Raw genomic sequence first — 19,791 nt, 5'->3', positions numbered from 1 at the left:
AATCCCAGCGGCTTGGGAAGCTGAGGCAGGAGGATCGTGATTTCAAAGTCAGCCTCAGCAACTTGGTGAGGCCTTAAGCAACTCAGTGAGACTCTGTCACTAAATAAAATACAAAAAAAAAAAAAAAAAAAGGTCTAGAATGTGGCTCAATGACTAAGTTTCCCTGAATTTAATCCCAGATACCAAAGCAAAAAAAAAAAAAAAATTCAAAATCACTTATTGATAACACCGTCTAATAAAGTACCACAGAACAGAGAACACTGTGTCAGCATTGGGTAGGTACTAACCCTGGGTCTATAAGGGTGTCGACTCTTTCTCTGGGTAATAGTTTTCCTCTTGCTGTGTGCAGTGCTCGGGCTTTCTCACTACCTCCTAGAATAAAAACATGATTAGATAGATCAGACCTAGATAAGATCTCCATTCAAATTAATGCCAGGAAAACATATAATGCTCAAGACAAAGCAAGGCACTCTTATTTATTTTTTTAATATTTATTTTTTAGTTGTAGTTGGACACAATACCTTTATTTTATTTACTTATTTTTATGTGGTGCTGAGGATTGAACCCAAGGCCTCCAACGTGCTAGGCGAGCACTCTACCATTGAGCCACAACCCCAGCCCCCAGCCCCAAAGCAAGGCACTTTTAAAAAGTTCAATATATCTTATGAGAAACAGCTAATTTTTCAGTTCAGTCACTCAACTTGTCAGCTACCAATTTTTTGAAGTAATTAAAGAAACAGGATTTTGTTGTGTTTTGTTTTCAAATCAATCTATCTCTGATCCTAGAGTATATCTTTTACATGTTCTGAATTCACTAGTAATTATAAAAAGTTACTCAGTATTTTCTTTGCAACTCATTCATTGCAAAAACTGCCTCATTGCCACTCTGTTAAATATTTACCACATATATCTAGCATTATACTAAGTCCTAGATAAAATATGAAAATTCCTGTCTTCGTTTGGATGAGGTAAAAGCATCATTGAGAAATTACTAGCCCAAAAGGCAAGTGAGGACTTATGTAAAAGTGACATTAGTGACCCACAACACTTTAAGTCTGCAAATGGGAGAACTGAACACCTTTACAGCAATTAGAAAGTCCCCTTTTGTTAGTCTCTTGACTCAGAAATGGTCTTTGGTATTTCCCAACATTACTTACATCTTAGTAGACAAAATCACAGTAATTAAAGAGATGCTAGGGTAACCTGACCAGACTACTTGAGGCCAAAGGGCCCCAACCTCACGTACCCCTCCTGGGCTGAGGCCTTAGTGTCTTGGGAGTATCTATGACCCACTCTCTGTGAACCAAAGTATCAAGCAGTACCTTAAAATGTTCATTTTCTCTATTTAACATTTATTTTTTAGGTGTAGATGGACACAATGCCTTTATTTTATTTACTTATTTTTATGTGGTGCTGAGGATGGAACCCAGGGCCCCACCTGTGCTAGGCGAGCGCTCTACCGCTGAGCCACAACCCCAGCCCCTTAAAATGTTCGTTTTCATTGCTGCCCCCAAAATGGTCTCAATATAGTCTCTGTATAATGCAAAACTCAACTATTTAAGAAAGCCATTTCTTTGTTTACTTGGGTAAGAAAATAAGTTTCTATCTATTTCAAACAGGCTTCCAAATACAACCATTTTTCCAAACAAGGACTCTTTGCTGTACCTAAAAGGATTTTTTTTTTTTTTCCTGAAGAGGTACATGGCATATTTTTAAGACCAAATCTGTCTTCAGGTTACCAAGAAAATTACATCATACATCTAATCTTCTTTTAAAATGAAATAATCCTGGGAAGGAAAGACTTAGTGCCGTCCCCGACCAGCAAGGGCAGCTAAACTAAGGGCTCACTCCAGTGAATTTCCTAAGGTATCAAATAAAACACAGACACACAATTTACCTTTAATTCAAGCCCCGGGACCACTCCTCTGCCCTTGGCCTCAAGCTCCCCAAATGGGAGATCGAGGAATGTAATGAAAGGCTGGTGGGAGAGAGCAAGCTCGTTTGGGAGTAGACTTTTACTGGGGGACTCTTGATTCTTTAGAAATTTCCATTCAATAGAGATCAAGAGGGGCATGGTTACAAGGACAGGTAAGGTAACTCCACCCCTAGGGATGTAGGAAGGCATGCCCAGCATGAAGACACATTTGGGGACATTTTTACGACTTTCAAGATGGGGGGGGGGGGGGGCGGGCACTGTCTACAGAACCACTTTGATGTGGCCAGATCATGGGAAGTGACTGACAGATCCTCACCAATCAGGAAAGGAAAATGCTGGTCACATAATGTGGTGTCCTCCCACAACTTAGTTACAAAATATTGTGATTAAGTCAAATGGCTTTTCTCTTTTCTCCCAAGCACTGGTCAAGACCTTAAGAATCATGTTTAGGGGTCAGGGAGAAAGGGACAAAAGGATCTCAAGACACTGAGGCCTCAGCCACGGGATGGGTACATGAGGTTGGAGCACTTGGGCCTTCCAAAAGGCAAAGGGGGAAAAAATAGAAAGAAAGAAAGAAAAAGCAGAGGAAATTCTGCAGAATATGGACACATTTAATATCTTGATTGTAGTCATGGTTCCCTGAGTAAACATGCATGTCAAAATGGCTTTAAATTGCATACTCTAATGTAGTACTGTAGGTCAACTATACTTCAATGAAGTATTTAAAAATAAATATTTAAAGAAAAATTACTGCAAGGAAACCAGGTTAGGGTGAGAAGCAGTGACATAAGAGCCCTTTCAGGGCCTAGCAAGAGAGGGAATAGAAGGCAGATTTGGGTGACAAAATGGTGCTAAGATATGCTTTAAAAAGAAAAAAAGTACTTAAGCCAATATCATTTTCTTAATTCTGCCTAGAATTTGACCTTTTAATTTGGAGCAGCTGGTGAATTTTGGTTTCATTAGGAAGAACCAAAGCTTGGGTTAATCTTGATACAGACTTACAGAGCACAGAATGAAGCCCCTCTGCATTTTAACAAGCATAGTAAACTGGGTTTGATGGTGCACACTATAATCCCAGCAACTTGGGAGGCTGAAGCAGGAGGATTACAAGTTTGAGGCCAGCCTCAGCAACTCAGCAAGAACCTGTCTCAAAATAAAAAATATAAAGGGGTTGAGGATGTGGCCAGGTTCAATTCCCAGTGCCAAAATTAATTAATTAAAATAAACAGACATAGTATATTTGGACCACATGACTGCACAACACAGGACCTCAGTTTTCCAAAGATTCTTTTTAAAACATTTTGTGTTAATTATCTCCATTCCCATAGACTTGGTGCCAGAAAACATGCTTTCATTAACCTCTCATTTAGATCAAACTCCCACTGCATGTACTTTACTGTTTTGCATTGATTCTCAGATAGGTAATCTGCTCACATTTTTAACATCCCTGAGATCAGAAAGCATTTTACAATTTACAGCATCTTTCTATTGCTATCTGACAAGGGGCAGTCATGACCTAGCTGTCTGCCTTTGCATGCACTAATGTCTAACTGTTGTCACTTCAACTGTACTACACACACTGCTGGAACTCCACGAGTGGAATTTAACTTCCATTTTTAAACATCTTCAAAAAATTATGCAAGTCTTATCCTTAGATCATTAAAGGCCCCCTCTCCACTTCAACTATTAAGACCATTTGTGTTTTTCTACAGTCATAAAATTATAAGCCAGTGTAAAAACAAAGCACTTCTGATTTTATCAAAACACTTACTTCAATTAACTTGAATTAAGAAAAACGCTTAGTTCTGGCTATTCTGAATAACACCACAGGGGTAATCCTTTTCCCACCTACGAAATGACTAAGTTACTCTTCATGTGTCCTACACATTCCAACAAGGAAGAAGGGGGAGATCAAAGACAGAAGAGCCCTGAGAAACCTGAAACAAAGGCAAAGGTGAGAAAACAATAATGAACAAAAAAGAGGGCAAGAGTCAGCTACTTTGTCAACTTTATCTATCACAAGTTCTCTCTATTGAAAAACGTCAAGTGTTATTTATGAAACAACCTCAAACACCTGCTCCTTTATCCTGCCTGAAAACTATTTAGGAAATTGCATGAATTAAAAAATCAGGATGACTACAGAAACAGGAGGGGAAGGAAAATGAGCAATATTCCCTAACTCTTGATCAATACCATCATTGCTAAACTAGCCTACGACCATTCACAGAACAAAATTAGAGAAGAAAATGCCCAGAGCAAGGTGCATGAAATCCCTTTAAACAACAAAACATACAAACACATACACACACGTTTTTCTGTTTAGGTTATTTTGAAACTGCCCAGAGGTCAATCAAAAAATGTATGTTTGGGCTGGGGTTATAGCTCAGTGGGTAGAGCACTCACCTCGCACGTGTAAGGCACTGGGTTTGATCCTCAGCACCACATAAAAATAAAATAAAGGTACTGTATCCACCTACTATAAAAAAATTTTTTAAAAAAATGTATGTTTAAGGTGTGCATGATGGTGCACGTCTGAAATCCCAGCAGCTCAGGAGGCTGAGGCAGGAGATCAGCAAAAGTGAGGTGCTAAGGCAACTCAGTGTCTCTAAAAAATACAGGGCTGGGGATGTGGCTCATGGTGGAGTGCCCCTAAAATCAATCCCTGATACACACCTCCCCTCAAAAAAATGTATGTTTAGAAATACACTGAAGTCAGGCACAGTGGCACATACCTATAATTGCAGCGGCTTGGGAGTCTGAAGCAGGAGTATCATGAGTTCAAAGCCAGCCTCAGAAACTTAGCAAGGATCTAAGCAATTTATAAAGACCCTATCTCAAAACTTTAAAAGCAAAAATTTTAAAAATGGGGCAGGGTGTGGCTCAGTGGTTAAGTGCCCCTGGGTTCAATCTCAGGTACTGCCCCCTCCCCCCAAAAAAGTATGTTTAGAGCAGGGGATGTAGCACAGTGGCAGAGTAGTCCCCTAGCATACACTAGGCTCTGGGCTCAAACCCCAGTACCGTTAAAAAAAAAAAAAAAAGTTTGGAAGGATTATTTATGGATGAATAGAGGCATCTTTTCAATGCCTCTTTTCAAGTTTCTATGAGCATATATTATTTTAAAATGTGTGTGTGCACATATGTCAAATATCTATCTGAATAGTTCAATTCTAGGTAAAACTGTGAAGTCCTAAGTAATCCTTTCTCCTGTCTCCCTATGTCACCTCCCCAGAGGGCCCTGCTCAGCCTTCAGGCAGCCAGCCTTCACCTAGGCACATCAGAACCCATAGTCCTCAGCAGGAAGCGAATGGTGTCTGACCGCTCCCTGATTCAACCCACCTATCTTAATGTTCTAGGGCAATACTCATTTATCAAATCAAACTGGGTAACAGTTGGAACTATGGAATAACCATTCCCAACAAAACATGTTTTTATTTCAGCTAGAGTTTTGGCTTTTTTTTCTGGAAACAAAGCCTTAATCTAAATGGCTTCAAGAGTATAAATTCCACTATGAATCAGCCTCCTTATATCAAAGAAAACATTCGGCATTTGGTTTTTGGGGACTGGTTAACTTCACTTAGCACTATCTTCTCTAACTCCAACCATTTACCTGCAAATGTCATGATTTTTTTCTCTTTTATTGCTGAGTAATATTCCATTGTGTATATATGCTACATTTTTAATCCATTCATCTATTGAAGGGATAGGGAGTGGGAACATGGGAGGAACAGAAGAACTCTAGATAGGGCAGAGGGGTTGGAGGGAAAGGGAGGGGGCATGGGGTAATTAATGATGGTGAAATGTGATGATCATTACTATCCAAAGTACATGTATGAAGACACAAATTGGTGTGAATATGCTATGTTTACAACCAGAGATATGAAAAATTGTGCTCTATATATGTAATAAGAATTATAATGCATTCTGCTGTCACATATAAATTTAAAAATTTATATAAAAAAGTATGAATTCCAGTCATCCTTCAGAAAAGCATAAATAAAATACAGGATATTTTGCCTCTCAAATCATACCCCGAATGACAAAATCTGTATCATTCTTTAATACCATTTTCCCCACACTAGGGCAGGGATTCAAGAGCTACCTGGTCAAAAAGAATGACTAATGTCAGCTACCCCATTTTGTAAGTAACCCTCCATTTATTTGCACACACCTAAATAGGGTAGCCTAGGCCAGTATAAGTGACAATCACTGCTTCTGCCTGTTTTTCTTTCTCCCTTTTCCTGAAAGCAGTACTGCCACCACCATGAGGTTCCAGGAGTTACCCGCCCAGTCTCCTAAAGCCCTACATGACATGGGTCCTGATGGCATAGTTACAAATTCCCCTGACACAGTGATTGGGCCACAGGGTAAACATGTGACCCAAAGTGGGCCAATCAGAACTTCCCATAATGGTGATGAAAGGATAGCTATCAATTCCTCAGTCTGAACTATATGGATATAATCCCTGGCCTACCAGCAACCTAGCTCCCCACCTCATGGAGAAGCCTGGAGAGATAGGATCCACACCATACATAAGGAGTGGTAAAGTCTTGGAGATTCTGGAGCCCCTGATCCAGTCAATACTGCCTTCCCATTGGGTACAAGAAACAATAAATGGTGCTTTCCACCTTAAACACTTTTGATTTGGATTTCTGTGACTTGAAACCAAAAATACTGGACACAGGTCATTTTTAATATTCTTTTTTTAAAAACTGTGCTCGGCAACTTAGAAAGACCCTAAGCACTTAGCAAGGCCCTGTCTCAAAATTAAAAATTTAAAAAAAAATAGCTGGAGATATAGTTCAGTAGTTAAGTGAATCTGGGTTAAATCTCCAGTACCAAAAAAAAAAATGTGTGTGTGTGTGTGTGTGTAATAAAGGACAAAAACACTGAGTTTATTTCTTCCGTAATGTACAAAACAAATGAATAACCAACTTCAGATGGTCTCTCTATTCACCCACCATTAATCAATTACCTTGCATCCATAAAGTCCTCAGAGAAAAAAATATAAATATTATTATTTTCATTTCCCTAATTACTTCTATAGGGGGAGTCTGTCCTCTAAATTTGGTAAATCATACCTAAGAATACAACAGTACTCGTAAGTCAAAAGTAAAACAGTTCTCTATCTGTAAAGATACTGGGGAAAATTTTTTTAATGAAGACTATAAAAATAATATAGCAACTCTTAAATTAGGCACTGGTCATATATTAAGAATTTATTTTGAGCTGGATGCGGTGGTGGCACACACCAGTAGCTCAGGAGGCTGAGGCATAGGATCTTGAGTTCAAAGCCAGCCTCATAGCAACTTAGCAAGGCCCTAAGCAACTCAGTGAGACCCTGTCTCTAAACAAAACTATAAAAAAGGGCTAGGATGTAGCTCAGTGGTTAAGCCCCCCGGGTTCATCCCCAGTACAAAAAAAAAAAAAGAGAGAGAGAGAGAATTTATTTTGAAAATCACCTGTAGTTTTAAGTTACATGGCTTTCTAAACTAAAAATGTCATATAGACCCATAACAGTACAACAGAATCATCAATCATCATACGTGTAGTATGTTCCTCTCCATGATGTAATTACTTCCAATCAAAAGAATTCCTTTTATGTAAAATTAAGAAACAGAGGAGCTAGGGTTGTGGCTCAGTGGTAGCGTGCTTGCCTAGCATCCGTGAGGCACTGGGTTCAATTCTCAGCACCTCATACAAATAAATAAAATAAAGGTTCACTAACAACTAAAATATATATATATATAAAAGAAAAGAAAGAAAGAAACAGGGATGTGAGCCAGGTGTGGTGGAACCCATCTGTAATCCCAACAACTCAGGAGGCTGAGGGAGGAAGATCACAAGTTCAAAACCAGTCTCAACAACTTAGCGAGACCATGTCTCAAAAAAAAAAAGGCTGGATGTGGCTCACTGGTTAAGTGCCCCTGGATTCAATCCCTGGTACCAAAATAAATAAATAAAGTATATGGGATGATGTGTTAGGTTAGGTGCAAATATTGTACTATTTTATAAAAGAGATTCAAGCAGCCACAGATTTGGTATCTTCTGGGGTTCTGGAACCAAACTCCTACAGATACCAAAGGTTGAATATTTACAGGAAAAAATAAAACATCTGCATACCAAAAACAAAATGCATAATTTTAAGAGTCAAAGGCTTAATGCTACTAGTTTTTCCTAAAAGCAATATTGTAAAAGGACATCTTAATTTAAAGCATAAACTGAAGAGTAAGTGTTGTTTACCTAGTCTTATATACTGTGCTCGTTCATGGAGTTGATCCACTAGTGCTTTCATCTGCTCATAGTTCTCCTAAAAGAGAAACAGAGGAGGAGGGCAGGAACATTAGAAAACAATGTTACCAAAATAAGGGTTAACACATCAACCTGTCCCACCTCTGTGTGAACTCCACTAGGGGCCACCCACCCCATCAATTTGGTCTCCACTTGAGTCATCCCACGAAATGATTAATTGCTGCCCATTTCTGTTCAGCTCTTCTTCATGGCCACCACCCTGCAGGGCCATCTCTCTAAACCTTATGGCTCTTCTGAAGCCTAACTCATCTTTCTCAATTTTAACCCTACTTCTGGTTACTCCTACTCATTTGAATGTCTTTCTTCCTTAAATATCTACTGAAATTAACTGATTTTTGTTTTCCTGTTTTTAAGAAATATAAAGGAACATAAGCTTCCTCCCTTTCCCATCCAACTGGGTACTGAACCCAGGGGCTCTCTACTACTGAACTATATATCCTCGGCCTCTTTTTTTGAGACCTTGTTTCACTAAGTTGCCCAGGCTGGCCTTAAATTTGTGATCCCACGTCAGTCTCCCAAGTTGCTAGGATTATAGGCATGTACCACAGCCAGTACCCAGTTTATTTCCTGTTTTCAGAGGCTGTGAGAGTTCCTGAGGTCATAGTTTATTCTACAATCTCTTGTATTGCAAAATCCAGTAAATAAAAAGAGCAAAGCAGCATGAAGTTAGGGAAAAGACCCTGTGCCTGGATAGGAAGGTCCCAGATCCTGACCTCTGTGAGCCTAGTGCACTACTTCCCATTTAATGCCACCTAGCCCCACATCATAGGGAAAAGAGCCTGCTGGAAATCCAGCTCAAAGAGATGCCTAGAACAATGTTCCCCTCTCTTGACTCTACCATGAATTTACCAGGGAACTTTAAAAAAAAAAAAGTGATTCCTGGTCCTATCTTCAGTCTGAGGTCCCTGGCTGCAGGTGTGGCCTGGGCAATAGGAATTTAAAAGCTCCTCAGGTGATTCTAACCTATGACACAGAGAAACAGGGGCCTAAAATCTCCACTTCTGAGGGCCCACTCAGGGCAAACAGGACCTACAAAAGATGAGGAGGTGGTAAGAGACAAAGATGCCTTCTTTCTGCAGGAACTTTTCCAGATTGTAATGGTTATTTGTTGATACCAACAAAAGGCAGGGGAAGTCAAGAACTCCTGTTATTATTACACCCAGGAGATGAGATCACTTTTCACATATAGCAAACACAGAAACTCAGTTTATGAACTGCCTCTGAAATAAAGCTCCAGTGCCAGGACATGTCTGTTCAGTGAGTCACCAAGAGGTGGCATTCTAGCAGTGTGAATGTCACTTGATTTGCATGAAAAAACTTGGAGCTGTTTTTCAGAATCTCTGAAACAAGTCTCCTGGGTGGAAACTATTCCTTGTAAGCAAGGGCTGTGTCCTGAACGTGGACATCTAAGAGTGCCCTAACAGAAGGACAAGACAGTGTTTAAGGATTTCCTCATGTAGCATAAACCAAAGTGGCAGAGAAGGGCTCTGTGAAACAGCAGCCACCTCCATGTCGTTCACCAAGTGACCTTTTTGGGGCTCTCGGCCTAACCCTGGACTACAGCCACCTTGCCATGGTTCAAGAACAGGTACGGGCTCTGACCTATTCTGATTGATATAATGTTTCTAAGTAGAAAGGAAAGTAGATTCTTTTTCACTACCTAGGAAACTAATATTCTTTGGGTTTGTTTTGTGTTTAAAGGTCCTCCTCTTGTCATTCATTGCTATACTGATTCCAGTATTAAAAACCCAACTAGTTAAGTGTCTAAATGTTTGGGGCTGGAGATGCAGCTCAATGGTAGAGTGCACTAAAAAGAAAAAGGGGATATATATATATATCGTATCTAAGTGTTTCCAAAACCTTGAATCTTAAGGATCCTAAACTAAAAGTGTGGATTGGGTGGAGGGGGGACAGCCACGACTGTATTTGCTCCAGTTCAGTCCTGCTTGCTCAACAATTCAACAATACTAGGAAAGGACTAAACAGTGTTGCATTAGGGCAAATTACAGAATCAAGGGCTTCACCAACAGTTTCAGCTCCCCTGGGATTTGTTGTTATTGTCATGAACTTTCTTTATGGAAATCTTCAGACATATATAAAAGTAAAACAACTAGTATAATGAACCAAATGTACCCAAATGTACTTCAATGATTATCCCAATATGGCCAAAGTTGTTTCCTTCATGCCCCACCCTGAAATATTTTGAAGAAAATTCTAGACATAACATTTCATTTATAAGCATTTCTGTATCTCCAAAAGATAAGGACCATCATCACATATCAATCTGTTAGTATCATCAAATATCCAATCAGTGAAGACATTTTCCCAACTGTCAGATTTGGGTTTTTTTATAGTTTATTTAAAAAAGATTCTACCTGGTAAGCTCTATACAGTCATAATTAGCCATTGTGTTTCTTGAGTCTTTTCTAACAGAAGTTCTCCCATCTCCTTTTTCCTAAAATGTTCTGTTGTCCTACCAGTGTTTCCCACAGTTCTAAATACATCCCCATAGTGTCCTTTAACAAGTTCTTCCTCTATAGACCCTGAAGCTGATGAGATTCTGGAATATCTTCAGTTTTTTCATTTTTACCCCATCCTATCAAGATAAAGCTGACCTTCCTCCACCTGTATTCTACCTCCTGGTCTCCTGCCATCTTTGCACACCACAAGCACCAAAGTTCAGAGCTGATTAAAAAAAAAAAAAAAACTAGCTTGTATACATACAGAGAAACCAAGGGACCCTTTGAGAGTATCCAAGGTCCAAGGTCCAATCACTGCAGCCAACAATACCCCATTAAGAAAAGCATCCATCAAAACTACAGCTAGTTACGCAAGGGATTTTTTTTTTTTTGGTATAGGGATTGAACCCAGGGGCACTTAACACCTAAACCACATTCCCAGACCTTTTTTTGTATTTTATTTAGATATAGGGACTCACTAAATTAGCTGAGGTTGGCTTTGAACTTGCGATCCTCTTGTCTCAGCCTCCCAAACTGCTGGGATTATAGGTGTTTGCCACCGTGCCTAGCTATACACAGGACCTTTACCTAGCTAAGACAACCTCACAGTTAAGAAATAAGGAGGACAGTCACTCACTGCCAAGGTTTGCTGAAGTGCACAGTGGTGGAAGTGAGAGTGAGCAGAACACACTACTGCTCTAATGTAAAGGAAGTACAGCAGAGACAACAGGGACTGAGGCCAGGCTAAACAGAACTTCCGTATGGCATCTCTCACACTTGGCATGACTTTATCTTTTCTCCTCCTCCCCCCCACTTTTTTCTTTTTTGGTTCCAGAAACTGAACCCAGAAGTGCTTAACCACTGAGCCACATCCCCAACCCTTTTTGTTTTTTGAGAAAGGATCTCACTAAGTTACATAAGGCCTCCCTAAGTTGCTGAAGCTGGCTTTGAACGTGCAATCCTCCTACCTCCATCTCCTGAGTTGCTGGGATTATAGGCATACACCTCTGCACCTGGCTTTTGGTCCCCCTTTTATAGGTGTGCTTGCTTCAAAGTTTATTGCAAGTGGCTGGAGGTCCCAAGAGATAAGAGTATAACTAAGAGATCTTTTAACATACAATATATCTAAAGGATACACATCCACTCTCTCCATGCTTATTATGTGAGACAGAAATTATTGGCTGTTCATCCATATCCATTCCTCCCATTGTCCTCAATGATTAAATCCAAAAATTATTTGGGGGGGGGGGGGGGGTTTACTGGGGATTGAACCAGGGGCACTTAACCACCAGCCACATCCCCAGTCCTTTTTATTTTCTATTTTGAAATAGGGTCTCACTAAATTGCATAGGGCCTTGCTAAATTTCTGAGTCTGTCTTTGAACTTGCGAACTTCCTGCCTCAGCCTCCAAGGTCACTATGATTACAGCAAGTAAGCACCCCTGAGGCCAGCTTAAATCCCAATTTCATTCAAGATGGCAATATGTCCAACTGTTAAAAGTAACACATTCCAGCCTTCTTCTGTAGATAGGCATGGCCATTCACTCTAACCAATAAAGCATAGGCGGAAGTTATTAGGTATGACTTTAAATATAGTTCCTTAAGAAAGGAAAAGCAGAGGTTGAGGATGTAGAGTGCTTTGTCTACCATGTGCAAGACCCTGGCTTCTATCCCCAGTACCACAGTAGTGAAAAATGACAGAGGGGAGAGGGGCTGGGAAGAAAACAAGCAGATGAGGTTGCTCCCTTGCATACTCATTCTTTTCCCTGCTTTGGAACTCAGGTATAACAGTTTGAGCAGATATCATGGGCCATAAGATAGACTGCAGTACTTGTTTAAAATTCTTCCTTCCTGGGCTGGGGTTGTAGTTCTGTGGTACAGCGCTTGCCTGGCATGTGTGAGGCACTGGGTTCGACCCCCAGCACCACATTAACTAATTAATTAATTAATTAATTAAGGTACTGTGTCCATCTACAATTAAAAAATATATTTTTAAAAATTCTTCCTTCCTTCCACTGTGAGAAAAACAGGCCTCCCCACCCCAGTCTCTGAATGTGCCAGTAGAATGTGGATAAAGTCACTGCACAATTCCAAATAGGGTTTCAGAGGGACCACGTTTCCAAACTCTCCTCATGTGGCCTTGACCCCCACGAGAAGACTCGCATCCTCCATGAGGAGAGGAGCATCCCCCACAGTCTTCTTGATCTGGTTCCTAGAATAAGAAGCAAATAAAGCAGAACTGTCATGTTCTCAAGTAGAACTGCCACTACCAACTCAAAGATCCAGGAGCAAAAGACAAATATTTCTTCTTTTAGACCTCGATATCCTGGGATTGCTTGGGACATATTAGTGAGGCAAAAGCTGGCTAATACAGATCATAAGATGACTTTGAATAGAGAAAGAAGAGCAGCAACAGTTATTTTTCCCCCAAGTACTGGGGATTGAACTCTAGGAGGCTCCACCACCAAGCTATATCCCCAAACCTTTTTATTTTTTACTTTTAGACGGGGTCTAGGTAAATTGCCAAGGCTGGCCTTGAATTTGTAATCCTCCTGCCTCAGCCTCGCAAGTGCCTAGGTTTACAGGCATATACCACCACACCTGACTAATATGTTTTAAGGTATATAAACCATTTATTAACAGACAAGGCTACAAATTATTTCTCCTTGGACACATCCACAGCTGAATGGGCCCTGGCGGCCAGTGATCTTTATGTGCTAACCTTGAACAGGAAGACCCCAGAAGTGGCACAGCCCTCTATGAGCCAGGATATTTTTCAGTTGCTCCAGGTCTTTACAGAGCTTGTTGTTCAGACCTCTGACCTGGCTGTGTTTTACACCCTTTACCCTTCTGTCTATCTAAAAACCAGTCTGGAGTCTTCGTTGGTGTGGATTCTGCACAACTGTGATTACACATTCCATCTTACTTGTTTGTGAGATCTATGGCTCCACTGGTGAGGTCAGTGTCTGCTTTCCTCAGCAGCACAGGACAATGTTCAACACATTCCCTGAACAGCTAAGAGAGCCAAGGCTATCTTCCACCACTTACTGATGCTGGTGTTGCATACTCACAAACGTGCTGGGACCTCTCAGACACCACTAGGGACAAGGCAGGGGCACCAGTGGTGGCGTGCACGCCTGCTGTGCAGGAAAAGTTAATGTTTCTTTACATATTAGGCATTGTTCTAAGAAGCCATTAACTGTTCTTAAACCAACAAGCTACACCACCTCTTCCCTCCACTGTTATGGTTACTATTAAGATCTTGGTGTATTTCCCTCCAGTTATTTTCCCCCACACAAATATGCTATGTTAGTTTTGAAACATATATGAAATACTAGGCCAGTGCTTTTTCCATCATGTCTCAGCTACTTCCCTGCTCTAATTACTGGTGCATATAACAGGCAAGAGGCTTACACATTTTACATGGAGAAAAAAGTTATATTCTCAAGGTCACAGCAACTCCTAGCTAACAATCACCATCAAAAACAACAGCATGCCTGTAATCTCAGTGGCTTGGAGGCTGAGACAGGAGAATCGTGAGTTCAAAGCCAGCCTCAGCAATGGTGAGGTGATAAGCAACTCAGTGAGACCCTGTCTCTAAATTTGAAAAAAAAAAAAAAATAGCTCATACCTGAGATGTCAGCAATATGGTGAACTAGGAAGCTCCAGACCCCCTTTTTTCCCTTGGAGACATAAAGAGAGAGAGAGAGAAACAGAGGGGGGATGGCTCTGTAACAGTCAAAGACCTATAACAACTAATAGAGATCATCCAATCAAGAAAAGGCCCCATTCAAAATAGTAGGAAACCTCCTGGGGCTTTTGCTCACTTTTACCACCTTTCCCCACCAGTGAGCACAGCCTTGGTCTGGAGGAGTTAGCACCTTAGTTCTCAGTTTTCTTTCCCAAACTGGAGAAAGCAGAGCAGACCTTCTCAGGCAGAAAGAAGTAATAAGGTCTGCTCAAGGAAGCAGCAGGGATATCTAGACTGAAAAATGTCTGAGACAGTTCTTTGGGAAATTAATACTTTTAAAGGAAACTGTTAGGGACTGAGGGTCTAGCACGGTGGTTAAGGTGCTTATCTAGAATGCGTGAAGCCTGGATTTGATACCTAACACTGCCCCCCCCACACAGATATACACAAAGACAGCTGTGAGTCAGTCACGGTAGCACATACCTGGAAGCCCAACTGCTGGGAAGGCTGATGCAGGAGGATTGCAAGTTTGAGGTCAGCCTGGGAAATAGCCAGACTTTATCTTAAAATAAAATAAAAGGATATAGGAAGCCAAGCACAGTGGCACACACCTTTAATCCTAGCAACTCAAAAGGCTGAGGCAGGAATGTCTCAAGTTCAAAGACAGCCTCAGCAACTTAGTGAGGCCCTAAGCAACTTATCAAGATCCTGTCTCAAAATAAAACATAAAAAGGGCTGGTTGTGGCTCAGTGGTACAGTGCTTGCCTAGCATGAGTGAGGCACTGGGTTCAATTCTCAGCTCCACATACAAATAAATAAAAATAAAGATCCATTGACAACTAAAAAAAAAAGGCTGGAGTATGCAGCAGTGATTAAGCAACCCTGGGTTCAATTCTTGGTACCAGGAAAAAAAAAAAAAAAAAAACGGCTAGGGATATAGCTCAGAGGGAGAGCACTTGTCTAGCACACACCAGGCCTGGAGTTCAATCCCCAGTACACACATACACACACACACACACAAAAAAAAGCAACTACATGTCAAGGTGATTGAACAGCCACATTCAGGCCCAAACCACGAGCATGCTCAGAAAAGTCCTGGAATGATCATTCCAAAGCTCAGAACATGACAACTAGCTAGTGAAAACTGCTCTGATACAAAGCAAATCTGTAAAAATGAGGAGAGGTGGCTATTCTTTCAAATACTCAATTATCAACAAAACCAACAACAGAAAAAAAAATCACAAGGCATACAAACCTGAAAACACAGCCCATTCAAAGAAAGAAAGTGACACTAACCATCCCCAAAGAAACACAGGCATGAGACTTACTGGACAAAGACTTTAAAACAACTACCTTTTGTTGTTGTTGTTTTAAACTGGGGACTGAACATAGGGGAAGTTTACCACTGAGTCAGATCCTCAGCCAGTTTATTTTTATTTTGAGACAGGGTGAAGCTAAGTTACTGAGGTTGGCCTTGAACTTGCAATCCACCTGCCTCAGCCTCAAATTATTATTATAATTTTGGTTTGTAGTTCCACTTTTTATTTTCTACAGGATTTCAAAGGCAAATTCAAAAAAAATAATTATAAATCTATGTTAACAAATACATAATACAGTATATGAAGATGTCATTTGTGACATAGATAACATAAGGTGATATCTATGGAGCTGTAAAGGATTAATATTTGTATGCAGAAAAGTCAGTTGGTGTCAATTAAAATAGATTGGCTAGTGTGGTGGCTCATGCCTATAATGCCAGAAACTCAGGAGGCTGAGGTAGGAGTATCACAAGTTCAAGACCAGCCTTAGAAACTTAGTGAGGTCCTAAGCAACTTATTTAGAAAAGGTCTGAGGAAGTAGCTCAATGATAAAGTGTCCCATGGTAACCACACAGGAAATCTGTTTAGAATAAACCAAAAGGAAATGAGAAGGGAATCAAAACAGATCACTACTGAAAATCATGTAACACAAAGGAAGCTAGAGTAAAGGAGACAATGAGAGATAAAGAACAAACTTTAAGGGCTGGGGTTGTGGCTGAGGGAGAGCGCTCGCCTCATATGCGTGAGGCACTGGGTTCAATCCTTAACACCACATAAAAATAAAAAATAAAGATATTGTGTCCACCTATAACTAAAAAAAATATTTTAAAAAAACTATAAGACTTCATTGGTAGGACTTGCCTACAATGTATAGGGTCCTGGGTTGAAGGAAGGGAAGGAGGAAAGGAAGAAACAGTAAGATATACAAAAAACAAAATGGCATAACAACAAATCCCATCAACTATAACACACCAATAAAAAATGGTAAATGTTAAGTCCTTCCATATCAATAATAATTGAAACAAATGAAATAAAGTGTGCGATAAATAAAGTTATACATTGGAAGAACAGATTTTGAAAAACATGAACCAACACTATGTTGTACATATGACTCACTTTAGATTAAAAGTGAGGTTGAAAGTGAAAGGATGGGAAAAGATATTCCATGCAAATAGTAACCAAGAGAGAGCAGGGGTGCTTATACTAATATCAGATGCAATCCACTTTCCACCAAAAACTGTCATAAAAGACAAAGGAGGGGGCTGGGGATGTGGCACAGCAGTAGAGCACTCACCTCGCACATGGGAGGGCCTAGGTTTGATCCTCAGCACCACAAATCCTAATCTATAAGGATCTCAATTGTGTCACTTGCAAAATAACAACAGTACCTACCTAGTAAGATTCTTGTGAGGCTAAGCAACCATAGAGCTGAAAGTCATAATGAATTTGAGCTGAGCCACTGACACATTACTTGACTTCTATGTACCTCAGTATCCCCATTTATAAAACAGAAATAACAGTACCAACCACATAGCTTTGCTATGATAAATTACATGAGTGAATCTACATAACATTTTCAGAAAAGCAGTTGGCACCCTATGTAATTTCAGCTATTATTATTATTTATTTTAGTTGTTGTTATTTGTAATCAGAAAACACTACCAAACTGGGCCACTTATACTATGCTTCCTTCCCCCATGGGCATTGGGCTTTGGACACATTACTTGTTTTAACTAATGGGATGTGAAGTTCATCACATTTCAGCAGAAACTGTAAACTCAATTTGTATTCAGGCTCTTGTTCCTGTGCCTTCTGCCACAAGAAGGGCATGACTAAATCAGAGCACCCTCAGTCCAGGAATGGGAAGACCCATGGAACAGACCTGAACCCACCCTGCAGTGGAACAGTCTATTAAAAAAGAAATTGCAGAAAGCCACTCCTTTGGACTAAGCTCCTGCACCAGACCACAAAGACCAGACTAAAAGTCAAAATGGAGTCATTTATAATAAAGTTCCAGTCACCAAACCCAAACTGAGTTGTTATCTGAACTTCGGAGAAAGTATTATTTCCCAAACAGGCCAGCTTCAATGAACATGATAAGATACTTAAACTAAACTGCTATGATTTTGTCCTTTGACAAGTCACAGCAGCTGACCCAAAGTCACCAACCCATAATGTGAGCAAGAAATTGAGATTTGCTGTTGTGGGCTACCGATATGTTTAGATTGTTATAAAGCATGACTGAAAAAAAAGATGATTCAAATAAAACCCATCACAAATATCTTATCTCTTACCATCAAACTTATTCCTGGTCCTATAAGCCTTCTTTGTACTAATAGCACCATCATTTACCTATATACCCAGGCCCCATTAGAAACTCCACTGTCATCAATGATTCCTCACTCACTTCTTCCCATTCTACTCCATCATTAATTCTAAAATCTGCTCCTCAGGTATACATACCCTTCCTCCTACTTAGAACCATAGCTCTGACCCGCCACCATCATCTCAAGACTCAACTCTTAACTGTCACCTAACTTTAGGTACCAATCCATCCTCCACATTGCCACCACACTGATGATTCCACTGAATCCATAGGATCACGTCACTTCTCTACTTAAATACTCTAGTGGATAGCCTGCAAAATGAAATCTAAATGTGGCATTCTAAATCTAAATACGGCAGGGACCTCCTTTGTCTTCCAGTCCTCACAACCATTATATATATTTTTTTGAGATGTAGATCTTACTATGTTGCCCAGGCTGGTCTCAAATGATCCTCCCACGTCAACCTTCTGAATGCTGGGACTACAGGCACGTGTCACTACACCCAGTTTACACACTTTAATAACCTAAGTTTAATACCTATATTCTTGAAACTCTCTTGGTATAGTCTGAACTCCTTTCTCCATTCTGAATTTGGCTAGCTCTTTTACAACAAAGATCCATCTCACCCATTCCTTCCTATTATACCTAGCTTTTAAAAAAAAATTTAGTTGTAGATGTACACAATACCTTTATTTTATTTATTTTTAGGTGGTGTTAGGGATCCAACCCAGCGCCTCACATGTGGTAGGCACCGGCTCTACGGTTGAGTTAGAAGCCCAGCCCCTGTGACTACTTTTTTAAGCTTTAGAGACCACTTATCACACTGAGGAGCTTTCTTGTCCATTCTTCCCCCAGAATTAAGTTCCATTTATTTAGACCAAATACCTAAAATAATGCCTAGACCACAGTAATCACTTAATGTTTCTGATTAAACATTCTACCTAGACAAATAATTTTGTTATTTGCACAATTTACATATTATTCGTTTAAGCTTAGAAATCGTAGACAGACGATTTTTCAGCCCTAATATTTCACAGGCTGTGAGTTGTTTCTTTGACCTTCTGAAATCTCCCAATTCCAAGAAAAGCCATTCCAAAGACAATGTGAGAGATGTATTTTCTATTAATATAATTATTAAAATCTGGTAAGCATAGTTCAGCGCTAGCTGTGCTAGGCCGGTGGCTCCCAACCTAGCTGCCATTTTTCTCCTAACGACTTCACAACAATGCAAACTCTAGGACCTCACCCTAGAAAACTCAGAAGGTAGGGATTAGGCAGCTGCATTTTCAACAAACTCCCCAAGTAACAATGCTACGACGAGTTTCCTTCTTCAAAACTTCACAGCACCCTAGTGCGTCCCCTCATCACTAGAGCTCTAGAGAAAAGAAGAGCAGCTGTTAAAGTATGCCCAACCTCCACTCGCTGCCTAGTCCCGTGGGTCCGGCACTGACAGGCCACTAGGACACTCACACAGCCTACCTGGTAGATGGCAGAGCCGGAGTCCAGCTGGGTGCCCAACGCCGCCACAGAGTCCCCGTGATAGGCGCGCAGCCCCGGGGCAGCGGCGAGGAAGCAGGGCCGCAGAACTGACCTCAGGTGGGCCCACATAGCTGCGGTGTACGTAGCAAGGGCAGCCCGCGCCCGTCGGGAGCAGGTTCTTTCCCCGGGTTTGCGGCTAAGGTTCGACCAGCGTCCTTTAGGCGCCAGCGGCAGACCCTCAGGTTCCCAGGCAAGCCCCCGCACGTGCCTGC

General features: G+C 40.7%; 1 protein-coding gene across 1 annotated transcript in view; it reads right to left on the bottom strand.

Annotated features, from left to right (window-relative positions):
• Positions 1–19,791, bottom strand: part of Mccc2 (methylcrotonyl-CoA carboxylase subunit 2) — a 75,696-nt gene extending 55,905 nt beyond the window's left edge. Inside the window, exons 1-3 of the mRNA XM_027927915.3 lie at positions 19,520–19,791; positions 8,177–8,243; positions 288–372 (exon numbers count right to left, since the gene is read on the bottom strand). Coding sequence (XP_027783716.1) covers positions 288–372; positions 8,177–8,243; positions 19,520–19,648 — 281 coding nt within the window. The 5' untranslated portion in view covers positions 19,649–19,791. The remainder of the gene's footprint in view (positions 1–287; positions 373–8,176; positions 8,244–19,519) is intronic.

This window comes from Marmota flaviventris, chromosome 5, assembly GCF_047511675.1.
Source record: "Marmota flaviventris isolate mMarFla1 chromosome 5, mMarFla1.hap1, whole genome shotgun sequence".
NCBI classification, from domain to species: domain Eukaryota; kingdom Metazoa; phylum Chordata; class Mammalia; order Rodentia; family Sciuridae; genus Marmota; species Marmota flaviventris.
The sequence above is the reverse complement of the archived record's forward strand: the minus strand, read 5'-3'. Positions and strand labels throughout refer to the sequence as shown.